The sequence below is a fragment of the Gymnodraco acuticeps genome, unplaced genomic scaffold (assembly GCF_902827175.1).
Source record: "Gymnodraco acuticeps unplaced genomic scaffold, fGymAcu1.1, whole genome shotgun sequence".
NCBI classification, from domain to species: domain Eukaryota; kingdom Metazoa; phylum Chordata; class Actinopteri; order Perciformes; family Bathydraconidae; genus Gymnodraco; species Gymnodraco acuticeps.
Genome location: NW_022991454.1, coordinates 254,911 through 270,149, shown reverse-complemented (window position 1 = coordinate 270,149; position 15,239 = coordinate 254,911). Strand labels below are relative to the sequence as shown.

Genomic DNA, 15,239 nt, shown 5'->3' with positions numbered 1-15,239 from the left:
AGATCAGCCCTCCTGGATCCTTCTACTTTATAAATTATAATGTTTTCGTATGCATCTGGTTTTCTTTGTTGCAAATGTATGATCTTTTTCATCTATACACATGACATCTATTGCGTACGTCCTGGGAGAGGAATCCCTCCTCTGTGGCTCTCCCTGTTAATTGTGGAGTTTCGTGCAGTAAAGCCTTGTCTGCTACAGGGTCTAAGGACAGAGGGTAGTATGCCGTACACATTGTAAAGCCCTCTGAGACAAGTTAACCATTTGTGATATCAGGCGATATAAATACAATCTGAATGATTGATTGAGTTTGATTGCGTCTGAAATGTTTAGTTGCTGACCAGATGGTTTCTTACCTGAAGAAGGTGTGATGCTCAATGCAGACCTTCCACAGCCTCTTGGCAGCTCGGTGGTTAGGAAGCTTAAAACCGATTGTACTTTCAAACTGCTCGTACTGGAGAGAGAGAACAGGGACACAGAGAGGTGAAGAAAGGTGTATGGCAACCTGATACATTCATAAAATATTCAATAAGTGTAGTACATCTAACACCTGCAGAAACGCTGAACCAGATCAATAAGGCTGTCTTTATATTGTACTCGCAAAGATACACAGTGGAAGAACAGATGTATATATCTACTATGTGTACTTTACTTGAGTATTTCCCTTTCAAGCCACTTTCTACTTCAAATCCACAACATTTCAGAGCTCGCAATGTTCAGAAACTAGGAGAAATGAGCAGGAAAACTATTCCATGGCTCTATATTTACACTCCTTATCCTTGTATTGTGGTTGCAGCTGCAGCCGCTCTGTTAAAGGGACTCTTTATTTGGCCGGATCACAGGCTCACTGTCACTTGACTGGGTCCGGCCCAGGCCGCCTGTCACACTGAGGCTCAGCGTGGAGGATAAGCTGCAGCGCTGCACGATGAGGAGGGCCAGGATATAGACCGGCTGTGCAGAGGAGCAAGACTGGAGGCATAAAGCGGAGGATTTCACGGCCCTCTGCTCAGCAAAACTGGCCGTACATTCACTTCAACAGAAACAGATTTGACTCAAAATCCGAGGCTTAAAATCTTTTTCCGAACAGGTTTATTTGTCTTTTGCAGAAAATAAGAGGAGACCTTGTACGTTTGATGGTTAGCTAAGCTCTGTTATCACTCACTTTCATACGTGCACAAAAAGCACTTACTATGATATCATTGGGGTTACATTTTTTAAATTTTTATTTATTTATTTATAGAAGGACCATGCATACAAAAACATTAATCTCAGCAAAGAGAAGAGATGCAATATGCCAGATTATAGCTAATAGCTAATTTCCATCTGTGGTCCTCAGACAGGTTCATAACAATCAATACACAAATAATAACATTGCATGATCTCTATCAGTCAAACAATTTTAAAACCTGATTTAAGTACAGCTCAATAAATGAATACATCGTACACTTGAAATACACTTATGATCTCGGTCACTCAAATAATTACAACGCCTGATTTAAATTCAGGTTACGAACATAACACTTAGTACACTTCAAATACACTTAAATAAAATATCTACGATAGAGCATGACAATACAGTTTAAAAAAAACAAAAAACTCAGATTACAGTGTAATTAATGTTGGCATGACTGGTTGCTTAATATCATTGTTTTGCACCATAGGAAAACGAGTTAAAATCAGTACAGGTTTTAAGTTCAACTGGAAGAGTATTCCAGTGCTTGATGGCCGTAAACGAAAAAGGCTGATCGTCCAAAGGCAGTGCGCCTTTTAGATCAGGCTCTTCGAATTTTAGAGAATACCTTTTGCACACATTTTCTTTTGTTAAGTAGCACTACTCATGACTGCTCGACAAGCTTTGAATCCTCCAATCTGCTTACCTCCCCAGGTCGTATCTTGATGTAGAAGTTGCTCCTCTTGTAGGAGATCTTCAGGATCTTTGGCCAGGCAAAGCGGTTGATCCTCAGCCTATCTCGGTAAATCAGCAGGCCGTTGGCACAGACGCCCAACATTATTTCAATCCCTTCAGAATCCTGCAGCCAACAAGGGGACAGCAAAGAGGCAGACATTATAACAAAAAAAAACACTGTAATCATCCTAGAAATGAAGTTAAAATGTGTAACAGCCAACCTTAGCGTGATGGAGGTCCACCCCGTACATCGACAGTTTCTTTGCGTTCTCCAAGAAGTTAATTTCAGCCTCTGCTGGAGTCATCCCCCTGTAGGCAGAGCAATGATAATCTGTGTAACAAACATCAACATGCCTTCTTATAATAAACTCGTAATCTTACACAGCGGGAGCATAATTGTCTTGGTAATATGCTTGATATCTTCAATTCTAAATTCCTCCTAACCGTCCCCTGAAGCGTTATGCTTGGACGTATGCCAGAAAGCAATGCCAAATCAAAGTGGTGAGGACCCTGTAACTGAGAAAGTGTTTTTGCACTAGCAACACGTGCACTGTGTACATTTCAATGACAGATGGAGCGGCAATGTGACGGCATCCATCAGCCATATGCATAGCGGGGTGTCACACAACAAAAAACTCATCATCCGATCATATTCCCACAGGTTTGAGGATAGATGAAAGCAATATTGTGTCAAGTACTTGTAGTTATGATGGAGCTCCATCACCCTCTCCTCCAGCTCGCGAGTCTGATTGGGAGCGAAGCGGAAATCGCTGACGTAGTCGGAGCCGTGGTCGTCCTGGTCGTAGTCGCCCAGCTCGGCTTGAACGCTGTAGGAGCCGAGGAGGGCGTGAGTGACGAAGGAGCATGGCAGCCGACCTGACAGCATGTCATCCCTCAGCTGCAGACACAGGTAGTATCTGACAGATGAGACAGGGGAGGAGAGGAGGGTGTTGGCAGTCAAACGAGCCCAAAGCAAAGCGAGCTCCAACAAGAACACAGTGTAGTTAATCCAAGGCCGTTTGTAGCATTCCTGGCCTAATCCTCATAAAGGAGAGAGAGATTTGGGTTGCTTTTACACCGGGGCAAATTCACCTTGTAAATTGTTGCAGTACTTAATGTAAACACTTGCATTTAGGGAAATAAATCATCTTCAAAAGTGACATGTGCAAGGAATAATGTTCGCCTCCGATTAACTCTGAAGAGCACCTAACAGCACAGCCAGAGGAGTTACAACTGTTAGTATTTCAAGAGAGTGTGTGTGTGTGTGTGTGTGTGTGTGTGTGTGTGTGTGTGTGTGTGTGTGTGTGTGTGTGTGTGTGTGTGTGTGTGTGTGTGTGTGTGTGTGTGTGCGTGCGTGCGTGCGTGCGTGCGTGCGTGCGTGCGTGCGTGTTGGGGAGAGACGTGTTGTACCTGGTAATATCCTCCGTGAGCTGGGAGGGATCTGGAGGGTAGAACTTGACAGAGAAGGCAAAGTGCCACGGAGAGTCTGAGGAATAAATACAATGACAGCTGAAAGATTAAAAGGGACAGTTTATCCGAAAAAAATCAAATAAAAATCCTCTTATTGAGTGTTGGGGATATCAGCTTTATAGATGTCTATCTCACATTGACCACCGGTATTAGATGGCACATAGAGTATCTTGTGGTGCTCAAATACCCCCAAATACATTTGAAAAACTCAAGAGAGAGGTCTCTTTCCTGAAATCAATATTCAAGATAATCCACAGACTTTGTTGTGAGCAGTTTCATGTAAGAGTATTTACTTTCTACTGAACTACACCCGTCGACAGTATCACTGTAAAGAAGGAGTCGTACATAATGAAACATATAAACTAGCTGACGTAAACTAGCCGTTAGCTTAGAGCAGGGGTGTCAAACTCAAATAAACAGTAGGCCAACATTAAAAAATGGGTACTAGTCGAGGGCCGGACTGGTTCAATGTTTATTGCAGAACTTATTGAAATGAACTTATCGCACATATTAAACCTGGAACTAACAAAGCTTAAATGATTGCCTATAAAAACAACATTAAATAATCAGCTGCATTCATTTCTTATGGCTCTATCTGCAGCTTTTCCAGAGTACATTTTCCCACAGGCCAACAACAGCTTCAAAAAAACTATTTCCCTCCAAGAGAAACCAAACATGCCCTGTTGTGGTGAGAGAGAAAGTGCAGAAGGAAACATCCATTAAACTCAGTGTGCTGCTCTGTGATGCTAGTTCAAGCAGATACTTGGCATCTCATCTTGGGTGCAAGTTCATCAATGTTTGGAGAGGCTCTGAGATGAGGAGACCCTCACGATGGAGTGAAGGTGTGCGTGCAATATACCGGCGGGCCAGATCTAATAGTAATTAGAAATTATCCTGCGGGCCGAAATTAAATCCACCAAGGGCCTGATTTGGCCCCCGGGCCTTGAGTTTGACACATGTGGCTTAGAGCACTCTTTCTTCTGCCTTGTGTCATGAATGGTGAGAGTCATTTGGTTTAAAGAAAATAGTTCCTACGTTAAAACTGCTTACAACAAGGTGTGTGGATTATTTTGACTAATCGAGTCACAATTTTGGGAAACATTACCATTGAGTCTTTTAAAATGTATTGTTTGGGCGCCTTGAGCGCCACAAGCCATGTACCATCTATATTGGTCTATTCATCCAACACAAATCACACAAAAACAATCTTGATTAATAGCACTACATTTAAGAGTAAGCTTTTTGAATGTTGGGTAAACTCTCCATTTGACTATCTAAGGAAAATTGCACAGCATTTTAATTAGAAGTCAATGATGGATTGAATCCAACAGTTCAACACAACATTCAAAACTTCACCATAATTAACTTAATTGAACTTTAAAAACATTTATCATCTCAGTTCCTTTTAAAAATACTCACTGTGCATCTGCTTCTTGATCTCCTTAGAGGGGTCCAACCAGTTCTGGATGACAGAAGGCAGAATTCACACAAGGCACAAAGGGAACGGGACTAAAGCACACCCCAGTGTCACATTGTCCTCTAATTGCCATCAGTGTTCCTAATGAAAGCCTTTCCATACGGTTAAATAGAGTAACTGAGCCCCCCCCCCCCCTGCTGAGCAGACTTAACTCCAGCATCTGTTTCTTCATTGTGTTTCTCAATCACTTGCAGCCCGTTACCAATCGGATCAAATGATATCCGATTGTGCAGTGAACCGCTTTCGGCTGTAGGGGCACCATTTCTAAATAGTTTTTCTAGAGCGTCTCCTCCGTGGACCGACTTGGTTGTTAATCATGCCGTTTAGAGGCAAAGAAACACACAGATGGTAATAAAAGTCGGCAATGAAATATCTCCCTCAAGTACTTTTACACCACTGAAATTGTTTTGAACTGTTTGCAACAGTAAACAAATTGGATAAATCTCCTTTATGATTTTTTTGTTTGTTGTTTTTTCTCCTTTCAATAGAATATTCTTACAAATGTAATTCCCAATGAGTTCTGGTCTGTTCTTTATCTCAGTGAATCAAGAGTTTTACATTGAATTGAAACTTCAATTCTTATGGTGCTTGAAGGAATCTAGTATTGCATATTCATCCCATTATTTCACTATTGTTTTTCTCTGAGACCTCAAATCTAAAGAAAACCAGGTGGGTGTTGTTCATCAAAGGAGGTTTTTACTCAAAATGTGCCTTTTTTTATGAAAATCTTGAATTAATATTAATTATGTCTTAAAAAAACATGAAAAGGTAATGTGAATAAAAAGGGAAATGAAAAAGGAGATACATTTTAAAAGCAGATACATGATTTGGACATTAAAACCCCCATAATACACTACTGTAAATAAATTTTTTTGATTGAGATGAATGTCCTAAATAGGCCTGGTTAGAACCAGAAATCCAAACAAGTTGGTTTCCTTGGACTTTTCTCCATCCATTGACGATAGAAATCCCTACATTAAATTGTACTCAAACATGTTTCGTAACGATATCAAATCTGTGGGAAAATGTCATTTCTATCCTGCCAGAACATTTAAACAAATCTATGTGGTAAATCTATGCCTTGTTTTTCTACTACTAAAAACAACAAAGATATTTCATGAATCACAAATAATAACCCTTATTGCAGATGTATCCTGTGATGCTGACGGTGATCTCTGCTAACCTGAAATCCTTACAGCGCTTAAAAATCAGTGGCATGATTGCTTAAAATAGCAAAGTGATATCCTATGGCCATGTTGGTCAATCTGCAAGCATCTGGCAATTTGAACTGTGCCATTATGTACTGTACACACACACTCATGTACACTGGCACAAATACACATTCTCCTCCGGTGTTTAATCAGGCCGCTAAAGACTTTAATGAGCCGCGGGCATTTATCGCCCCCCTGAATCTATCTTATATCATCAGAGGCCAGAGAGCACTCAATTAGCAGGACGCTCTCCGCTGCTTTGCCTTTCTCCGCAGGAAATCAGGGCGAACTTTTAATCACCGACTCTTCAAGGCTTCGCTTGCGCTTTTCGCAACCTCAGTTCATGAAGCAATCACATGGAATAAATGTTCTACTGATTAAATCCTCGTTCCCCCAACCGAGACAGAGAAAGGGCATCGGAAATGACATTTCAATTCTCAGGCTTGTTTGATCAATCAATCAGAGATGACCCCACACAGCCGGCTCAATCTGCCCTCCGATAAGCCTTTCTTTGAGGAGCCTGTCATATCGTGCTAAGCCGCAGCCTTCCCTACCCTCAAAAAGAGCCAAAATATTTGGACTTCAAGCCTGTTTACCTCTTTAAACACCCCAGTTAACCTGTCTGTGTGGGCCGATGCTCCTTCCAAAGCCTCCTCCGCCACATCAAGTCACAACAGGTGAGCTGGCAAAGCTGATAATGGTGACAGAGGATATGCTCCAGATGTTAAAGGGGACTTAGTCTTGTCATTTCTCCTATCTTCAAAAGGCAGCAGGTTCCTCGGTAGCCTTGTTGTGCAACCACAAACCTTCCCTAAAGGAGACTTGTGTCAATCAAAACTCATACATCTGAGTGCCGACGGCTAGGACCCATCAGTACAGAGTCATGTAGTCAATTATAAGATAACACGCCTGGTCTGTGCACCCAAAGAAGTCACAGGGAAAAAACACACTCATACCTTTTTCTGGAAATGTCAAAATGGTCGTGAGCTGATTGGATTTTAATGAATGTACGCATGCATCAGAAGCAGAGATAATTAAACCTCAGAGGACAGAACCAAATAATTAAAGTGCGTCTGACAAGTTAGGGTCTTTTGGTAAATCACATCAACACTTTTGCTTAGAGCGAGTTAGTCTGGCTGACCTTAAAGTTAAGACTGTAACTTTTGAAAGAACCAAAATCGCCAGTGAATTGATAAGCAGTATAACTACATCTTGCTGAATTCAATAGACATCATGAGGTTTTGCTGTCATGTCCCGACTCTGTCTGCTATAGTCGACCATTCTTTGCTTTTGTTGTTCTATTAGGTTTGCATTAAAACGTGCCTATAGCCATGGTTTAGGGTAAGCTAATAAGTGGCCAGTTAACATTCTGACCAAACTATTCTTCAGATGTTCCTGATAAACACCGGCACTTGGCTTCAGTCAATGCAGGTTTGACTCAGATTATGTCAGAGCAGCCCTTCCTTTCTGAAATATTTGTACAACTGAATCTCTCCCACAGTTCACGTCTTGCAAAGAGTACGAGTCATGTTTCCGTCTTTTCCCCAACTGTTCTCCAAATGCCTTTTGTCAAGCCCAATCTTTGTTGGATAGTGCGCCCCTGAGAGCTTGACCCAGCCAACAAGTGAGAGGAATACAGATTGTCCTGTGAGCGATGTGTTTATGAGCCGAAATGCCCCATGAGGGTTATGAGGTACACAAGTCACTGACCTTCTGGGTGTCGGTGTCAGCAAAGGTCAGACCATAGTAGTCCTTCTCCAATAAGTTGAGATGCTCACACACCATGTCCGTCAGGCTCTGTCCTTTGGAGTGTTTCTGCAAAGACAACAGAGTGTTACAAAAGGTCAAGAAGAAAAAGAAAGCAGGGGAAATACTGTCTTTCGCTGGTGTAACTCGTATTGGGCAACATTTGAGTCATCAATGTCAGACCCCATTAGACAACTGCGCTTTAAGATTGCGTTCCTGTATTTTCTGAAAGCAATAAAGCAGCATAGCCATTTAGCGCTGTGTCACAGTCAGAGTGCCTCAAACACTTGACAGTAGAATTGGTCTTTGTACTGAACGCAGAGATTTACTCTGCTATTGACAATAGTTCAAGATGAGCATTTCAGGAATATTTCAATTCACCGTCAGGATACAAGTTCATGTATTCAAGGTGGAGTTTCTTTGTGTGTTTATTTCTTTGTCTGGGATGCACAAATACACATTGTTGCTCATGGTGCTGAAGATAAATGTCAACAAATATCCATAAACCATTCAATAGTCAACAAGATAATTCAGTTTGGACTCACCCAATATTTCGAAGTATGTAAGCAGTGACTGTCACATTGGTAAAGCTCATAGAGGTATGCATCAAATGTAGTTATAGAATGAAACACTATGGACATTTGTCATCATAGTAGCCTATTGGTAAGCACACATCCCTACACCACAGTCTATGCCCTACACACATGAAGGTCATAGGTATAAAACCTAGTTAGCTAGTATACTGATACCGACAAAATCAAATAACCCTTATCTGATTTAAAGTAATTGAATTCCCTCGTATCGATTGCTTTGTAATTTAATTAATGAAAAGCCATGAACTGCTTGGTGAGCTGGTTTCATGCAACACAATGCTCATACTTAAACAGGTTTTGTCTCATTGTATGGGTCACATGACATGTTGACTCAATATTGTCAATCTATGCACCGGCTCCATACGTCACTGTTAAATATAGAACAAGGAATATAAGTATGTAAAGGCTGTTAAGGCTTACAAGTAATGACACACACACACACACACACACACACACACACACACACACACACACACACACACACACACACACACACACACACACACACACACACACACACACACACACACACACCACACACACACACACACACACACACACACACACACACACACACACACACACACACACACACACACACACACACACACACACACACACACACACACACACACACACACACACACACACACACACACACACACACACACACACACACAGACACACACACACACACACACACACACACACACACACACACACACACACACACACACACACACACACAGTGCTTCTTCCCCTGGCGCTTACTTTGTGAGGTGGAGCAACCAGTTGCCAGGGAAACAGATGCAGAATTATCCCTCTACTGTCTTTTTTACTAATATCTGAATGCTAGGAATTTAAAAAGGTGTTCAACCATTGCCTAAATACAGTATGGGTGAAAGGTTGTTGGAGCAATTCTGTACACGCGCATATCATGTCAGTCAGTAAGTCCCACAGGGCGAGAGTGTCAAAGTAAAGCAAGCGTACGTTATAAGACATGAGTGACAGCCAGCAACATTTAATTAACAAATCAGCATGTGGAATTTTAATAATACATGACATGATGAAGTCTATCTCTGGAAAAATTACATATTCAATTGTACATTAATGATTTCAGCGCTGCCACCTGAATAGACATCCAAAATAATCTACGTAGAAAGACAACATGAAACACAACATTTCGCTCAAAATAGCCCTGTTTTGCTCAGCCAGGCTTTACCATGCAGGCGGATCACACTCCAGTGAGCAGAGGGGGAAGTCAGGGGTGAGTGAAATGAGTTTGGGCGTGGTGCTTCCTCTCCTGCCCGAGGACCACAGAGAGGCTCACCCATGCGTCCACAACAAGTGACTTAATTACCCTGTGAATGTGGCACCTCCTACAGGGAGAGCGTGGCCTGCCTTCACTCAACACTGTTATTAGCAACTCATGGTGGTGCAAGGGAGGTTTGAATGTGACAGCCATGAAGCTACAAACCAACAATTAAAAACAGGAAGTAGGAGCAAGCCTGCCAAGACCTGGATGTGTTAGGCTCTCCCCTAACTAGAATTAAAAGAACAAGAGACTACACAAGAGACTACTTTGTGCATCGTTTGTGCGTGACGGGCATATTCAAATATTTAGGAGCTTCAAAGACAAAAGCTTTCATAATGCTATCTATTGTTGTTCTGAAAAGGCCCCAGGGTTTTCCAGAATGTTTTCACAATGCTGAGAGAGTGTTGGTGCATGCATAGCATTCCTGATATTCTTACCTCACACACTCATACAGTAATACCGCCCTTCCCCCAACACACACAAAGTTTCATTGAGTTGTGCATAAGTATCCTAAGGCCTGGCTGATAATAGCGTTGCTTTTCTATTTTCTCCTTGGCTGCACTTGGATTGCAAACATGTAATAACGATAGATCTCCTAGCAGCCTGTTAGCAGCCTGTGCTGACGGCTTGTATTGGAAAAAAGGGACATCCTGTGACCTTAACGTCTAATGAAGATTTTAGCACCAATACTTAATCAATGTTGGTACCGATACAATATATTGTTGTACCTTAGACAGGGTAATAGGAAAAGAAAAATGTAATTAACAAAATACAAAGAAACTGATCAATGCTTTGGAATCAAAATGTAGGCTCACATGAATTGGATGTTTAAGGGATCTGGTGCATAGCAACTAACAAAAGTCAATATACATAAATGAAAACAATTTACAATAGAAAATAAATATCGGTGTGTTTTCAAAGTGGAGCTGTGCAGAAATGTGCTGAATATTGAACGGTTAGGAAGATTGTTTGATACAGTTTAAAGCTCCAGAAGAGAAAAAAGGGTGGAACTTGTAGTCTAAGTGTTTTTATGATTTAGATTGTTTTACGTTGTTGTGCTCCCTATCTCTGTTTCTTATCTATATCTAATAGAACTGCTCGGGTCTTGATAGATTGAGTGGGAAGTTCATGAGATCTTTCTAGAGGGTTATCAAGAATAACTTTGATCCAATGACCTTTTCCCTCTCTGTCTGTGTCTGTGTATTCTCTTGTTCCGATTAACCCAGCCAAATCTTTTTTCTTGTTTTGTATCTATATCTACGCCGGGATCCGGAGTCGAGGCTGATCCTCTTGCTGTAGTCCTGTGTCTTGGATCCTCTATGCTGAGTTCTGGATTAAGTCGTGGACTTCGGGTCGTGGCTGAACCTGTCTCTGCGGTCCTGCCTTGGGTCTCGTCATGCTGCTTCCCTGATGGCTTCCACAGGATTGTAGCTGACATCCTCGTGGATTCATCTTCTTATTACAGACACATGCATTTCCTAACATTCGGTCTATATGCTGTAAATGTATTATCTCTTTGATTTACACACGGCATCTATTGCACGTCTGTCCGTCCTGGGAGAGGGATCCCTCCTCTGTTGCTCTCCCTGAGGTTTCTCCCATGTTCCCTTTAAACTGTGTGTTTTCTCTGGAAGTTTTTCCTTGTACGATGTGAGGGTCTAAGGACAGAGGGTCTAAGTACAGAGGGTCTAAGGACAGAGGGTCTAAGGACAGAGGGTCTAAGGACAGAGGGTCTAAGGATAGAGGGTGTCGTTTTTCTCATACTGATATTCTGAACAATCTGTGCTGTTGTATTTGCTGTAAAGTGTCTCTACTGTAGGCTATTTTTATTATATGTACAGCACTTTGGCTCGACCAAAAATCGTTTATAAATGTGCTATATAAATAAAACTTGATTTGATTTTTGTAAACAAGCATACACACATCTGAGCAAGCATTCAGAATTAACTTACAGTAATGACAAAACCCTAAACTCAGAAAGTCACACAGTCTTGAGTCAGTTTTGATTACCTTTAACTGACATGCAACCTAAACGACAGCACAGGTCAAAAACTACAAGTAACACGCATAAGCAAGCAGTCAATGCTAGCTTACAGTAATAACAAAACTCTGAAATTAGAAAGTGAATGCAAGACTCAAGAAACTCAAATAGTTCTGATTACCTTTTACTTACATCCTCTTGAGGTCATGCAAACTATGACGGCACAGGTGGCAAGTTGCATTGGGAAACCCTTTAGGTGGGCATACAAAGCGACCCACAGCATCTTTGTCCAATTCTTATAACCTTTCATAACCAAGTATTTTGGGTGAGAGAAATTAAAATGGTCATATAAATAGCATTGGTACGGTTCACTTGCAAGTGTTTTAATGTACTATCAGACACTGTTTCTTACGGATAGGGGTGCCAGAATAAAATATGGGTCATCTTCAAAGGCAAGGTCCTGTTTTGTCATTTGATAACTTCAATACTTACACTTTTTGATACTTGAGGAAATGTTACCAGTTAGACAGAGAACGTTTTGAGGTTATACCCAATTCTTATTCCCAGGCCTTAACCATAAACATATACAATACACCTCCAGTCCTCAAGACAGTTTTCTGAAGAGTTGAAGAGGTACTAGACTGTGACTCACGCCGGATGCCACCAATTGGCATTATCTCTTAAATCTGGTCGACAGAAGCAGCGGTGCTAGACATCACGCCTTGGATTTGGGTGACTGGAAAGATTCTCAGTGAGTGGGAATGAAAGTTAAGCCCGAACAAGAAGCTTAAAAATAATGCTGCATAGTCATCTCCAAAGTTAAGCAAATGGATATGAATTCCTGCCATCACAATCCTGCAAAGTACATTTCAAATGGAGAGAAAGACCTATTCTATCAGAAGTGTGCCGCTGTGAGACGGAAAATCTCCGGCTTCTTTCGGTGCATTTATCTTAAGGCACTTACATCTTTCTCCTCTCTCCTTTCTCATGCCTTCAGTTCCCTTTGCAAGCGAGCGGTAAATGTCCTTATCCCTTTGCTTGAGTAATGCCAACAGAGATCTGGTTTAGAAGGAAAACGTTCACGTTGAACTATTTTTGTACGACTGTGTGCATTTCTGAAAATGTGTAACATTGCTTTGGCTCGGCCCCCTGGTGATCTCTCAGCATGGCACCCTTTTATTGTATTCTCTTTGTGTGTTTTATCCGCTCAGAGCAGCACTATAAAACACACAACTGCCACAAATTCAACACTGCAAAGGAAAATAAGCATATTTCTCTTTCTTTGTTCAAAGCTTGTTCAGACTAATTGTAAAAAAAACGTGTTTTCCACTGTCCATACCTCAATTTCGCCTTCGAACTCCGATGTGTCCAGCAGGGTGATTTTGAAGGGGGCGGTTTTGAGTCGTTTGGAGCCTTTCTGGGGAGATTTGAGGTTCTTGTTTGGCGACGTTTTCTCCGACATGTCGTCTGTTTCTCTGTTTTCATCCAGATACTTGGAGTTCTGGTCCTAAACATAAATGTATAAAATGGATAGTCGAATGACACAGTTATTCATTTGATCTGACTGATACATGAGTTGTAACTGGAAGGTGTATCTTTATCAGTATAAGATTTAGTTATATCATTGTAATGGCCTATGAGAAAGTCATGGCTTTTTGTGCCAGTGTGCTTATTCAGCATATTGTAGACCTAATGGAAACTACATTGATAGGCAACCACTGAAATACTTGTCATATTATCTTTGAATAGGGACTTGAAGACTGCTTCAAACCAGAACAAAATGTTGGCAATATCAAGAAATTCTAGTAAGTAATGTAATTTATTTCATTCTGACCTGTTTGGCCATCTTGCTGTCCGAGGCTGATTCCTGCATGCTCGCTGCTGCCCCCTGCTGTCTGGGAGGACTCCTGTCTCGATCACTTCGCCTCCGACTCTGCCTCTTGCCTCGTCTCTTCAGAGAAGTAACACCAACCTGACAAAGACAAGAAGAAAATACATTTGTTAAAATAGTGTCTCAACTGCAGAGCCTCTCTTCAAAATGCCATGTCCAAATCTTTAATGCATGCTTTCTTCCCGCCTCAAATGAGCTGCGATGACAGCGGGAGCTCTTGAGACCGTGAAAATGCAATACCCAAATTGCATTCACCCTTAACTAATGGCAGTGCTGGCACCAGAAACCCACATTCATTACAAATTCTGAAAAGCTGTAGCTTCTTGATACAACACTATTTCCACAGACTTAGTTCACCTTGCCTTCAAGGACATTTACTTTAATTATAGAATCCCTCACTGAGCCAGATAATCATCATCTATTTAAGCAAGACAAACTCCAGCACTAAGGCGGTGATAACCAAAAAAATGAATTAGCGAATAAGACTGTGAGCACTAATCATGATGGCCATGGCTTCAAACTGTTCCTTTAGTCGCAACCTTAAAATCAGATAAGGGTATTATCATCGCTGAGTGGGTATGAATGCTTGTAATTCTGCAGTCTGTATTGCTTCATGGAGCATGTAACTAAATTGAAGATAAGTTAAAGTAATATGCAGGGTCACGTCAAAGTGTTGCATTTGATTTGTCTAATAAAAACATATACAAGCGTTCGTACTATCAGCTTTGCACAGTAACATTTTATATCGTACAACAGGCACTTTGTTTGAGTTATGTAGATTTGTGATGCATCAACATTACTCAAGTGCTTTATTTTCTTAATGGTAATCCAGTTTCCTACAGCTTCACCTCCTCAACTTCTACATCACTTTGTCAATGTCTTTATTATCCTGGAAATCAGTTGGAATGCATTGCCTTTAGTTGCATGGTGTGGGTGGGCTGAATAATAACAACTGCTAAAGTAGTGGGCAGCCAGTTTTCTTGGTTTAGAGAGGTGTGCACTGTGAGCACGTCTCATAGAGGCTCACCGGAATGATAGTAAGGATTTGTTCACATTGACACCACTGGAATAGTGAGGAGAAATCTTCATTCTTTGTTCCCGACAAATACTTAATCGAAAAAAGGTTGATAAACGCTGTGAGAATGGGTCTGCAGAGAGAATGGGTCTGCAGAGAGAATGGGTCTGCAGAGAGAATGGGTCAGCAGAGAGAATGGGTCTGCAGAGAGAATTTCGCCGCGATCCCAACTGTCTGTTATCAGCCTGCAGCCAGGGAGGAGAGATCAGCAGAGCTGCTTGCACTGAGTGTGTGAGGAAGTCCGTGGATTGGTCAATTTGGACCAATCAGCGGGGGCTTAACGTAACGGCTCCGCGGACGTAACGTAACGGCTCCACGGATTGGTCCATTTCGTTCCGGGGACGACATGACATCATGATGTACCCGGAAGAATCAAATGGACAGTGACGTATCTCCAATGAGGCGATTTGGGGAGGTATTTTCTGTGTTAGAGTTTTACTCGCTACAGGGTGTACTTTGAGGGTTTTGACTCTGCACACCGTTTACATGCATAAAAACCTTCATAACACAAGGGGACGGGTACTAACCGGAAAAGCATGACATGTCACCTTTAAAGGGCCCTATTATGCTACCTTTC

General features: G+C 41.6%; 1 protein-coding gene across 17 annotated transcripts in view; it reads right to left on the bottom strand.

Annotated features, from left to right (window-relative positions):
- Window positions 1–15,239, bottom strand: part of LOC117532959 (band 4.1-like protein 1) — a 104,928-nt gene that overhangs the window by 30,251 nt on the left and 59,438 nt on the right. For all 17 annotated transcript variants that reach the window (XR_004566968.1, XR_004566972.1, XR_004566967.1 and 14 more), the window contains exons 2-10: window positions 13,531–13,668; window positions 13,036–13,203; window positions 7,772–7,876; window positions 4,793–4,835; window positions 3,314–3,389; window positions 2,602–2,820; window positions 2,125–2,212; window positions 1,875–2,027; window positions 354–451 (exon numbers count right to left, since the gene is read on the bottom strand). Coding sequence is in view for 1 of the 17 variants with exons in the window: in XM_034196580.1 (XP_034052471.1) it covers window positions 354–451; window positions 1,875–2,027; window positions 2,125–2,212; window positions 2,602–2,820; window positions 3,314–3,389; window positions 4,793–4,835; window positions 7,772–7,876; window positions 13,036–13,203; window positions 13,531–13,569 (989 nt within the window). In the remaining 16 variants the exon portion in view is untranslated. The remainder of the gene's footprint in view (window positions 1–353; window positions 452–1,874; window positions 2,028–2,124; window positions 2,213–2,601; window positions 2,821–3,313; window positions 3,390–4,792; window positions 4,836–7,771; window positions 7,877–13,035; window positions 13,204–13,530; window positions 13,669–15,239) is intronic.